This window comes from Pieris napi, chromosome 15, assembly GCF_905475465.1.
Source record: "Pieris napi chromosome 15, ilPieNapi1.2, whole genome shotgun sequence".
Taxonomy (NCBI): Eukaryota; Metazoa; Arthropoda; class Insecta; order Lepidoptera; family Pieridae; genus Pieris; species Pieris napi.
Genome location: NC_062248.1, coordinates 12,064,585 through 12,077,819, shown reverse-complemented (window position 1 = coordinate 12,077,819; position 13,235 = coordinate 12,064,585). Strand labels below are relative to the sequence as shown.

The 13,235-nt window shown below is 34.1% G+C and overlaps 1 protein-coding gene across 1 annotated transcript; it reads left to right on the top strand.

The window, feature by feature from the left end:
• The first annotated feature begins 4,375 nt into the window (after nucleotides 1-4,375).
• LOC125056452 (chymotrypsin-2-like) lies at nucleotides 4,376-10,755 on the top strand. The gene is made up of 5 exons (XM_047659551.1): nucleotides 4,376-4,406; nucleotides 5,776-5,802; nucleotides 6,170-6,416; nucleotides 10,177-10,329; nucleotides 10,565-10,755. Exons 2-5 carry the CDS (start codon nucleotides 5,789-5,791, stop codon nucleotides 10,709-10,711), a joined length of 561 nt encoding a protein of 186 aa, XP_047515507.1. The 5' UTR covers nucleotides 4,376-4,406; nucleotides 5,776-5,788; the 3' UTR covers nucleotides 10,712-10,755.
• Nucleotides 10,756-13,235: the final 2,480 nt, after the last annotated feature.

Genomic DNA, 13,235 nt, shown 5'->3' with positions numbered 1-13,235 from the left:
TCCTGTGCTGCCAGGAGCCGCTGCTGGAACTCATCCATTTTGGAGAACACCATTACAGACACAACCATCAATGACTTTTTTGAAGTTATACTTCTTTAGGCGCGTTAGGCGAAAAATTGATGAGAGTGAAATTTTACGATGCGCGCGTACCGTGACACAAAATTATCAGTGTGATTATAGCCGGCGCCGAGCGTGCGCGAGCGAGATGGGTATAAGACAATCTACAAGTAAAAAGAAATAGAATATGCGTGAAGTTAGCAGCTATGCCAAGAATTTTGAATGACCATAATGACATTTACCTTTTAAACAAATAAAGGAGTTTTAATTATTTTTTCAAAGAAATTTAGCAATGCTTTTTCACAAAGACCTATTGTTACTTAGTTAAAAGTTATGAAAGATACCTAGTTATTTTAATTATACAAGTGCGAATTTTATATGTGCGTCTGAATTATAATCAGAAGTGATTTAAATTGAATATTTAAATCAATACTAATTAATATTAGAAAAATTTGTGAAAAAACTGCTCATCAACCTTCCTAAGTGCTTCAATACAATGGAGTTTAACTATCCGTATGTATTATTACTATCGAGTACTATTGTTGAGTAAAACTGAAACATGAACAATTCATTGCTTTTGTTTATTGCCTTTGTACAGCAACTTTTTAAAAATATTCTACGACCCTATATATCAATAATTGAGAACAAAGATTTAAGCACGGATACTAATTAGGAGAAAATGAAGACTTGGAGCGATATAACAGAGAAGTAAACATTTTAATAAGTACATGCATCTCAAAAAAAATGACCACATTGTTTAATCAAAACTTGTAAGTTTTCAGATTGAATCTAGCAAATAGGTATAAGGGCAAAATACAAAAAAAACAATAATTGATGAATCAGTGGAATTGCACTAAATTGAATACAAAAAAAGAGTTGTCATCTTATCGCCGTGAAACATCAAAAACTGGAGGTCGAACAAAGCCACCATCACCTTCTCCAGACACAATGGACGTGGCAGAGATGATACCGCAACAGTTTGAAGTCGATTTCAATGAATTTGATTGTGATGGTGTCGAGTTAGGAATGTTAATTATAAATATGATGTATGGTGATGTTCAACGTTCAACCTCTCAAGCATAAGCATATGCTCACAACAGTACTTTATTTCGCTACAGGGTAGTCAGAGATATTCTAATACCTTAGAACATGCATGTTGCAATTGTAGTACCGAAACTCTGTCCAGCCAGAAGTGAGCGAATTCCCACTTATAATGGACAGTGGGTATAATACACCTTAACACCTGAGTACGAACCAGTCAACATGATACTTAAATTAATAGATGTTTTTTATATAATATTTCAGGATATTACAAATAAAATCATTTTGGAAACAATTGATATCCCAAAAGAAAATAAAGCCAACAATGATAAGGTGATAAATCAGTTTTGACATAACTTGCATACTAGAAAAGCCAGACAAAGGTTTGCACAACAGTGACAACATAACAATTTCATTATTTTGTAGGATTATAATCCAAAGGTTAAAGAAAATCACGTCTAACTGAACAACAAGAATCCTCAAACAATTCCAAAAAAACCTACAAGGAAGACACCGGTATTATATTTAAATTATCTCTATCTCTAAATAGAATAAAACAAAGTCGTTATCCAGGTCTGTAGCATGTGAAATTAGTTTTTCTAAACTACACAACGGATTTTGATCTGACTAATATATTATAGACTCTTCTTCCAGGAAGGATTTGTATAATAATATCAATTATAATTTTCTAAAGTTTTGCATGGACAGAGCTTAAATTAATATTCTATTATTTGTTGCAGAAAGAAAATGAGCGGATTCAAATAGAACACAAACATAGAGTTAAGAATATGGCAGAGATGCACAACCAAGTAATGATGAATTTAAATAAATTCAAAGCCCTCGTTAAACGGCAATTAATCAATAATTGCCAGTTCTTCTTACCCGCTCTACGCCCTTGACTTGTGAACTGGTAGTAAATGTAAATTTACAATTAATTTAACTTGACAATTCAAGAGTTTGAGTTTGAGTTTGAATAAAGATATTTTGAGTTTGAGTTTAAAATTACAAACTGAAATTCTGATGAAGACATTAGAGTCACTTAAAAATAATTAGTATAATGAAATAAAAATGTTTTAAAGATAAATAGTGTTTTATTTGTTAAAATAACGTAATTTTAAACAACCTAAATTAAGAACTATCAAAGTTAAAAGTTTTCATCAATAATAATGGCTCTCACTGCTGCTCCACGCAGTGTATTTTGAGATGAGGGCACTGTTGGTAGTGAGGGAAGGGTCTCTTCATCATCATCAGAGATAGGTTCCTCTTTTAAATCAATGGCTATATTGTGCAATACTGCCAAAGCTACAACATACATCTTAGGGTTTGGTAGAGATGTTCTAAATATATAATAATATACACTTTTAACTTAATAGAATTTATGTTACACTTAATGTAAGAGAATAATAATAAATATTTATTTATTTAATTTTTCAAACATAAACTGACCTTTTTTTGACTATAATGACTCCATTATTAAACGTTTTAATAGTTAGGGCCATTTATCTTGTATAGTCTTTATGAACAAAAAAAATATGTAGACATTTTAAAAGCCATTCTTTAAGAATGAACAAAATCTAGATTATATATACCTAAAATGTAGATGACTTGAGTTTTTTATTTTTACCAAACCAGAAAAAAAAAGAAATTGGACTGATATTTCTGAGGTGCATACATACTTGTATATAAACATTTATTTTTATATAGATCAGCTTACACTTTTCTTAGAAATAGTAAAATAATTACTTTCACCTGATAATGAAAAAACAAAACCTCATCAAAATTAATTATTACTAAGCAATTAGCATACAAAATACAAATATTAATCATTTTATTGTTATTTGACATTGAAACTATGACGTCAGCGTTTTCTAATTAAGAATTTGCATATTTCATAAAACGTGGATATGTCACGTGTGACTTTAATGAATAATAATATATATAATAAAATAATAAATCCTTTTATTCAGATAATACAGTAATTTTAATGTATAACACAAGCTCCACAGCTTCTTGTTAAGAAGCACACGCCTCCCCCACTCTCTTTCTTTGCGCGCGATGCGTTGCCATATATTTTCCATCATCTATGTGAATATGTCATCGTCATCTACCACGCTTATGTTACAAGCGTAAAAATGTATTTTTAAGGCAAATTACAAGCCCTTTAGGTAAATTCTCAAAATTTGACCGAAAAGCAATGTTTTCGATTTTATCATTATATTTTGGGATGTAAGGGTCAATTTGTATCATTTTATTGTAATAACAGAAAATATTCCTTCATAGTTGATACGGGTGCGTCAATATCTATAATTAAAAAATATATTACCCGATTCGTTAGGCATATGTTATAACAGCACTACTATAAACGGCATAGGAAAGCAGATCGACTCTTTGGGATAACCCTTGGAACTTGTTACAGAAAGTAATGACACATTTTGCCATAAATTATACTAGTCTTTCAAAATTTATCCTTCGAGGGGACTGGTAATAACCTAGAAAGGATTAGACTTCTTATCCACTTAAGGCTGTAATATCGATTAAGCTTCTAATGTGTTGTTACAAATAATAATTGTCCTTTATTACCGCCTGTATAGGGAAGATTAAATTATTTTTCCGAAAGAGATAGAGAAAGATATTTTTTGGCAGGACCTATAGTTAAACCTAAAAATAGTAGGATTACGATAAGAACTACATAAGTTTGACATGAATTATAAATAACTTAGATTATTATTGTGATATTGTGTTGGTGTTCATATTGTCATATCACATTATATAATTAATATGACATTTGCATGCCTATTTATACAGGGTGGTCAAAAAGTTGTAGATCAAACGCAAATAGGGGATAGATGAGGTCATCTGCCCTGCGATTCTGTAACTCACTTTTCGAACTCACAGAGCGGTTTTCGCATCGGCGGTCGCTCTCAAATCAGTCGTGAAGCAGTCATTTTATGATTTGGTTATGGTAAGATTGGTTCTTGCGTTAGACATACTAATTGTCAAATCATAACTTTTTGTTTACTTCGGACCCCACTGTGAAAAAAAATTACTCTACCGAAAAGTGACCCTGTATAACAAGTTATGGCGCATTTAATAGGGAAAAGGTACACATGCCCACGATTCGCCTTGTATAAAGTAATTAAAAATTAATTGTAGTTTTTTGGTATTTGTCATTAAAATACATGAATTTTCAATAATTTATTACTGAAATAGATAATATTTCGTGTATAAAAAGAAAGGCATTATATGAATATGTAAATTTACTTCAGAACTGTAAAAGATGATGGGCGTCTCAAAGATATCCTTTATTGTACTCAAACTCAAACTCAAACTCAAAATATCTTTATTCAAGTAGGTAACCAAGTACACTTTTGAATAGTCAAGTTAAATTAATCGTAAATTTACATTTACTACCAGTTCGCAAGTCAAGGGCGTAGAGCGGGTAAGAAGAACTGGCAAGAAACTTTCCGCCACTCTTTTTAATCGCCAAGTATTGTCATACAAATTGTTTGAACTGGAGCAATCAATCAATCCCAAGGATTAGGATCATTTAAGTAGTCCTCAAATTTATAAAAAGCTTTGTTGATTAATTTTCGTTTAACGAGGACTTTGAATTTATTTAGTGATAATTCTCTAATTGCGCTTGGGAGTTTGTTGTAAAAACGAATACAATTTCCATATAAGGAGTGGTTTATCTTTTGGAGCCTGGTTGGTCGTACACTCAAATTAGTTCTATTTCGCGTATTATACCTACTGGTGAAAGTCACCATTTGTTTTAAAATCGTTTATATTTTTTTGGACATACAACAAGGCTTCAAGAATATATTGACCAGATAGTGTCATAATATTTAATTCCTTAAACTTATTCCGTACCGACTCCCTCGGAGAAACACAACAAATACCCAGCAGCACCCCACAATAAAATGCCGTACGACATAACGCTATGAAAGTAGCTATGATACACAATTTTAGCCGTGTCCTCATCAGTAAACTGTCGGATTTTCTTTACTGCATATGCTGCAGAGCTCAGCCTACTCGAAAGAGTCTCTATGTGTGGGCCCCATTGGAGTTTACTATCTATTGTTATGCCTAGAAAAACAGTTTTGTCAACAAAGTTTAGTTCACTGTCCTTAATTTTCAGGTTACCAATATCTCGCTTTACGCTAGTAGTTGTAAATCTAATACATTTTGTTTTATTCTCATTAAGCAATAAGTTATTTACATTAAACCAGTTAACTATACGAGAGATAGAATTGTTTACATCGTCCAATAATACGTTATTCCTATTCACTTTAAATAGAAGTGAAGTGTCATCAGCAAACAATACCATCTCATGAACTTCGTTGACAAAGAATGGGAGGTCATTTATGTAAATCAGAAATAAGAAAGGCCCGAGAATCGATCCTTGGGGGACGCCCATTGATACCTGCGAACCCGGAGAGGTGACTCCATTGACATGAACTCTTTGGATCCTTCCCTTTAAATATGAATTCATCAGGCTGGAAGCTTTGCCATCAACGCCATAGTGTTGAAGCTTTCCAACGAGTATAGGATGAACACAGTCAAAGGCCTTTGACAGGTCACAAAAGACGCCGACTCCATCATATGATTCTTCCCAGGCGTTAAATATGTCCGAAATCAACTTCACACCGGCATCGATTGTGGAGCGACCCTTAGTCTTACTGTTAGTAGCATGGAGCGTACAGGGTAAGTTTTTTATATTCTCATTTATCGATCTCATTTATTTATTTAAAAATTAAGTACAGTGCCGTTTATTGTAGGTGATGCTGAAGGTCTCGCCTCTAAGTCTGGAGGGCAAGAGCCCGAGACACGAGTGGTGGGTGGCAAAGACGCACCCGAAGGCCTTGTGCCACATCAAGTCGCTCTGAAATCAAAAAAAGACGGCTGGACTTTCTGCGGCGCTGCCGTCATCTCCGACAGATGGATACTGACAGCTGCCCATTGTGTCAAAACGTATAATAATTAATATTTTGTTAACTGAGCCCATCTTTAAGTATATGATACTGCCGTTTTATGTCTGAAGTTTTAAAATTATATTGAATTTTTCTTTCAGTCGCCAACCATCAGAGTTTACCGCTGTAGTTGGTACATTATCGAGAACGAGAGGTGGTACAACGTATGAAATAAGCAAATTCATTTCTCACAAAGAACATAACAAGCCAAATCAATTCAACAACGATATCGCTGTTATAAGTACGAAAAAGGCCATCGAATTCAATAAAAACGTTCAGCCTCTGCCATTTCCCAAGAAGGATATTACCTCAGGATTGTCGTGTATACTGAGCGGCTGGGGTAAACTTGTGAGTAAACCATTTTGCGGAAATACATAATATTTGTAGCATTGTATATTACAAAGAAATGTTAACTGCTAACTTATGTTTTTAAATCAATTGAATTTATAGGTTCAGTTGTTGTTTTCATTTCAGTCAGAAACGTCGCATATTAATTGTTGTGATCGAAAAAGTGCAACGCGCTGACGCGGACGCAGCGCCGCGGTCACTGTACGATGAATCGTTCTAATATTTCTTATTGTGTAATGAATTAAGGAGACGTTTTGTCTTTATAAATTTACTTATTATATTAAATTTATGACGACATCTCCAAATTTTATTGAAATTAAAACCCAAAACGAGCAATTACTAATGGGTGAACTGAAAAACGAAAGAGCCCGATTCTCAGACCTGGAAACTATTGCCTATCAACTCAAGGAACAAATTGCTCAGATCGAATGAAAAGTAGATTAGGCCTTAACATAAATGGACGAGACGGACGAAGAAAAACATGCTTAAGAAACGGAATGAGTGCGACAAAAAAGCAGAATGAAAAGGAACTATGATTAGTTCCTTTTCATTCTGCTTTTTTCCCCTCTGCATTCTGCTTTTTTTCCCTCGCCTTCCCTCATTAAAGAAGTTACTAATAATAAAGTAACCAAAGAAAAGCCCAAAAAGGAACCCCGATTGTTGAAGAAAATGTGTTTGAATAACAATCTTTTTACGATTCTTTACTTAAAACAAAATTAATAAAGTCTCTTTCGCAGTAAAATTGCTTTGAAATAGATCGATGAAGATTATTAACACTAATAGTGAAACTACCTACAGAGGTATCACAAAACATCTTAAAGAAGAAGATGCCTCTTTGTTCTCTCTCGAAAACAAGCAGACTGCGCCAATAAGAATAATGGAAAAAAATCTGCATGCTTCTTGCAAGCCTGAAAGGATAATTGAAGACCTCATTCTTCAAGGATTTAAAATTTTAGACGCAGCCGTCAAATATAGCTGGGAAAACAAGAAACCGCAACATGTTCATCTCTGTTTCCACCAAAATATATTTATGAAATAAAATCCATACTTGGCAGCAAAATTGACTAGCTTGACTGATATTGCCGAAATTGATTCCCCAATGCCAGAGGTTCCAGGCTCATGGGCACACACAGAAATACTGCTCCAAGGAGCCGAGGTGTGTACTGCAAAGCATCTCACAGTAGACTGTTACAAGCCCCGAGATGCAAAACCGAAGAGCGTTCACAGCGGTGAGTCACATCCAGTTTATTACAGAGGCTGTGTAGTAGCACAAGAATTACAGAAAAGAGAAACGTCTTAAAATCAAAAGACTGAAACGGCAAATCTGTAAAACCAGAAAAATTTATTTCAAAGACTGTTTCCTTTACACAGATAACTAAAGACCCCAGGTCTCAAGTCTCAACACAACAAAATGAGACTACTAACACAGGCATAGATGAAAAGATTAACATCATACTTTCATTATTGACATCCTTTATTGAAAGACTTTAAACTAGAAAGCGACACCAAAATAGCAGGTTCTAAACATCTTAAACAATGATGTCTTTAAAAATAATGTCATGGAATGCTTTGGCTTCTAAAACACCAAAAAGAACTACAAAAAATTCTAAAACATGAAAACATTGACATCTGCTTGGTGCCGGAAACTCATTTTACCAGGGAGTCATACATGCAACTTTAAGGATATAGAGCCTACCATGCCATTCACTCAGAAATAAATCCAGTGGGGAAGTACAGTTATAATAAAGGACAGTTCACAACGACATGATTTCTTTAAATATGAAAAAGAGCATATTTAGGCTGTGGCTGTGAGCCTATCAATAAAGCCATGTCCATTAACAACATCTTCTGCCCAAGATATGCACTTAAGTATGACCATTACAAAACCGAACCAGTACAGAAGTACAGCTTCAAAAATTATCTTGAGAATATGGTAGACCTAAAAGTACTTTTAAAACCTGAGGAACAATTAGAATTAGAAGTAAATAAATTTACAATGAACAAGCTATCTACAAGCTGCTTGGAGCAATACTCCAAAATTTAAGAAAAAGGTACAAAACAACTACTTTCCAGAAGAGATTAAATAAAGACAAAACGAGCTCAAAGAAAAAGGTGGCATTCCACAAGATGTCCTGAAGACAAAAAACATCTGAATAACCTCACTAAACAACTGAGGAGAGAGATTAAAATACATAAAGATACTTCAATAAAGAGATACCTAAACCAATTAACTTCTGATGGTTCCACGCGGAAATAAAATGGAAAGTGATAAAAAATATCAAAAAACCTACAACATATTATATTCCTCCCTTACGAGAGTCTAATGGGAATTGGGCTGCAAGTAACATACAAAGAGGTTTGCTGACCACCTAGAAGATATATTTCAAATCTATGAAGAAGATTCACTTGACTTCGAGGAAATATCTTCAGAAGAGCTAAACATCCGTCTAGACACACCAAAAGAAGTTTTAAGTGAAATTAAATGTTTAACTAAAAAAAAGGCGCCAGGTCTTGATTTAAAAACTGGTGAGGTATTACAGCATCACCCCCGTAAAGCCGTAGTTAAAATAACAACCTTAAATAATGCCTAATTTTGACTTCAACCTTTTAAACAATATGTGGACTGTTGCGAAAGTTATAATGATTCCCAATCCATTAAAATCATCACACGAAGTAACGTCTGACAGGCCAATCTCACTGTTTTCTGTTAAAGCAAAATTATTTAAGAAACTTTCTCAAATGTCTCAATTCTATTATTGTCAAAAAGCAGCTGATAACGGATTACCAATTTGGTTTCAATGAAAAACATTCTACCATAGAGGAGGTTCATAGAATTACAGAAGCAAAAAGCACTAGAAGAACAAATAGTCTGCCCCATGGTCATTCTGGACGTAGCTCAGGCATTTGATAAAGTGGGGCACCGAGGACTTGTTTATAGATTAATGAAACTACTGCCTCGTCAATTTTCTAATATTCTTGAGTCATATTTAACACAAAGAATTAGGGTACGACAAGAGGATGATTATTCAGAACTGAAAGAAATCAACGCTGGGGTGCCGTTAGGGAGTGTATGTACCTCTTATACACATACGATATTCGTGAACGAGCTGAAGATAAAATAATCGCGACCTTTGCCGATGATACTGCTATCATGTCTACGGCGGCTACTGAAAAGGAAGCGATAGTAAAACTACAATACGCCATAGATACTGTTGGATTGTGGACCATAAAATGGCGGATAAGACTAAATCAGTCTAAATCAGCTCACATAAACTTTCCAACAAGACATATAATTACCTATCAGTATATATTGATAATGTCAAAGTGCCGTTCCAAAATTTAGCTAAGTATCCATGTATTGCGCTGGATACCAAACTCCCATGGAAGGTCTATATAAGAAGCGCGAAGAGTTGGATCTCCGTTACACTAAATTGTACTGGTCACTCGTAAGGCATTCTACGTTATCAGTGCAAAATAAATTATTGATTTACAAACGAGTCCTGATACCTGTATGAACTTATGGTTGCCAGCTGTGGGGCTGTACCAGTAATAGCCACATCCAAGTAATCCAACGATTCCAATACAAAGTGCTCAGGGGAATAGTCAATCCCTTTGAAGTTAAAAATCCTTTTTAGTAAATTAGGTTAGACTCAAATTCCTTATTAGTCTTAATTTAGACTAGATCGTAATGCTCCATGATGTCTTAGTAAAGACACATGTAAAAAAAAGTTGAATTCATTGGGCATTTGCATACTTTTAGGGCAGAAGGCGGGAGTCACCTGACAAATTGCAATATCTGTATGTAAAAACATTAACCAGTGACGACTGTACGCCCTTAAGAGAAAACAACCCAGTCAAAATAAATTCCAGCCAGATGTGTACCCTTAACAAACGTGGAGAAGGAACATGCCAAGTGAGTATATATTTATCATTTTAGAATCATTTTGCCACTAATCTTCTTCAACGGTATACGACTATGGGTACATAGACACATATATACACAGCCTATGGGTGCAGAGATAGCTTACTGTTTTTATGCTTCGTATCAGACAATTTATAATTTTTATGAACTAGCGAACAATAACGACATTTGAATTATTTAAATTATCCACGTGCAATGTTCAATGTTGGTAATTGGAAATTTTCAGGGTGATTCAGGCGGCAGTTTAGTGTGCAACGGCACCGCAGCCGGTATCGTGTCCTACAACTTTCCCTGCGCAAATAATTATCCTGACACGTACACCAACACGTACAAATACATCTCCTGGGTAGATGAAAATACTAAATCACCCTGAGTATTGTCATTTATAAATTGTTATAAATTTCGTTGCACAAATTATTATATCTGTTTTATTTAGTTGCAATCCCTAAATTACGTATTATCAAAAAAGATCAAAAACATTTAAGAATGATAAAGGGGCACACAGTCGAACCCCAAATAAAATAATATCTGTTTAAACTAAATGCCTTCTCATTTTTATCATGTTTCAGAAACTTAGAAACATCAAATATTGGAGTAACTATAATTAATTGTGTTATATACATATAATCGGCTGAAATACACGATATGCAGTTTACATTAACACTGTTTAAAAACTGTGTCGACTGCGTGAGACTGAGTTTTGAAGTTATACTTCTTTAGGCGCGTTATGAAAAATTTATAAGAGTGAAATTTTACGATGCGCGCGCATCGTGTAACAAAGTTTACAGAATGAAGTTGGCCACGAAAAATTCTACGGCAATGGACATAATTTAAAAACAACATTCGAATAATAATAGAATTTATGTTACACTTAATGTAAGAGAATGATAATAAATATTTATTTATTTAATTTTTCAAATGTAAACTGAACTTTATTGACTAAATGACTCCTTTTCCAGTCTTTGATTATTTAATTGTAATTAATTATTTGCATGCATGCAATTACTATTTTTAATAATGCGTATGCAATAAAGTATAACTTCTTACGCGCGTACATAAGTACACGCAACCTTTTTTTTATGTAATAGGAGGCAAACGGGCACGAGGCTCATCTGATGCTAAGTGATACTTCCGCCCATGGACTGACATTGCCAGGAGTCTCGCAAGTGCGTTGCCGGCCTTTTCAGTTAGTTCCAAGTAAGGCCTATATCTTCAAAGAATAACTAAAATCTGTATCTCATATATCCTCAGCTTTAGTCTGAAACGAATTTCTAAAATTGACTGGAATTTACGATTATTTCATAATAATCGTAAATACACCATCGCAGTCGTTATATTATCAGCGTACATAAGGCACACTTCACATCGCGATGCAGATGCACCTTTATCTTCTCTTTATGCGTCTTGAGGTATTTATATTATGTTATTTGTTGAGTACAATACATTAGGGAAGGGGATGACGGGTCTGGGCGTTACTGCATACGATTTTTTGCATTTTCTGAGAAGATTTACTATGGTAATATATATATATATATATATTTTTACCATAGGAAATTTAGAGATTTCAACGAACTGAAAACACACCAACTTTTTAAAAAAAGCTGATATTTTTACGGGTGAATTTTCGATTGAAAGTTAGGGTGCTTTTTCGATATTAATTCAAAATAAGGTGAAAAAATAAATATTTTTAATCAAATAAATTACAGCGTATTTGGGACATAGAAAGGTAAGTTTTCACCAAATTTCGTTTAAAAAAAAAAATTTTTGTAAAAGATAAAAAACCAAAAACTTGGTTTTTTGAATTTTTCACATAAATTTTGAGGTTATGTAAAAATGTGTGAATACAAAAGTTTTAGATCTTTTTATTACCTACAACTTTGCCATTTAACTTTCTTCGATAGGACTTTTAGTTTTGCCGGAAATCGAGATAAACCGTTTTTTACCCTTAAAACTACCCCCCTACCCCTTCCCGACCTCAGATCGCCCGTAAATTATTTTTCCAGTAATTTTTATAATATTCTCCTCCCTTTCCAATAGGTTTCATCCTACTATTATTTTTTTAGGTTTCAAAAATTATCGACACTGGTCTAGTAGGCAAACATCATGATGACTTTAATTATTACCACTTCGATAATGCGTAGGCGGCAAAAGTTATGAGCAAACAAGAATGTATAAATGTTTACTTACTTTGATAATGTGTAATTATTTAATTTCATGTATTTCATAGGTATTTATCAAGATCATTTTAAATCATTTCTTTGAATTAAAATCCTATTTTGGTAAATATTCCGTATCACGGCACCAGCGATTTTGAGGCTGATTTTTTTTTACAGTCGCGTAATGTAAACATCATAACTAGTATTGTTATGATGTCGCATGGCGCATGAAAAAAAATTTCAATTTATTTAAAAAAATATTAATATACTAACCTAACCGAACAATATTAATAATAGGTTTTTTGGACAGCTCCGGCGCTACGGGAAATGTTAGTCCCTTAGCCCTTGCGTACCATACTACTAAACTGCGTGCTTTGTTACAGCGGGTGGGGGCTGCTCTTCCTCCGCGCCTCCGATTTTTTATATACACTCTAGGGCCCTACCCCAGACAAGACCACGTGGATAGTGGGGTGCTCTAATTCGGTTTTGGGTACTTTTTGATTATTTTGTTTTTTGCAAAAAAGGTCATGCGCCATCATTACAACACTAGTTTTGGTGCTGAGAACTCATGACGAAGTCATAAAAAAAATCAGCCTCACAATCGCTGGTACCGCGATACGGAATATTTACCCCCATTTTTCCCAAAGTCTATGGAACTCCAGTATAAGATTGCATCACCGTTAGTTAAAAACGCAAGATCACGCACTTTTAGATTGTGGAAGTCAAGCTGCTTTAATAACG

Excerpts from the sequence above, each read along its gene's own strand:
- LOC125056452 (XM_047659551.1), top strand. Across the intron at positions 6,417-10,176 it reads TGAGCGGCTGGGGTAAACTT|GGCAGAAGGCGGGAGTCACC; the intron begins GTGAGTAAACCA and ends GCATACTTTTAG. Across the intron at positions 10,330-10,564 it reads GTGGAGAAGGAACATGCCAA|GGTGATTCAGGCGGCAGTTT; the intron begins GTGAGTATATAT and ends GGAAATTTTCAG.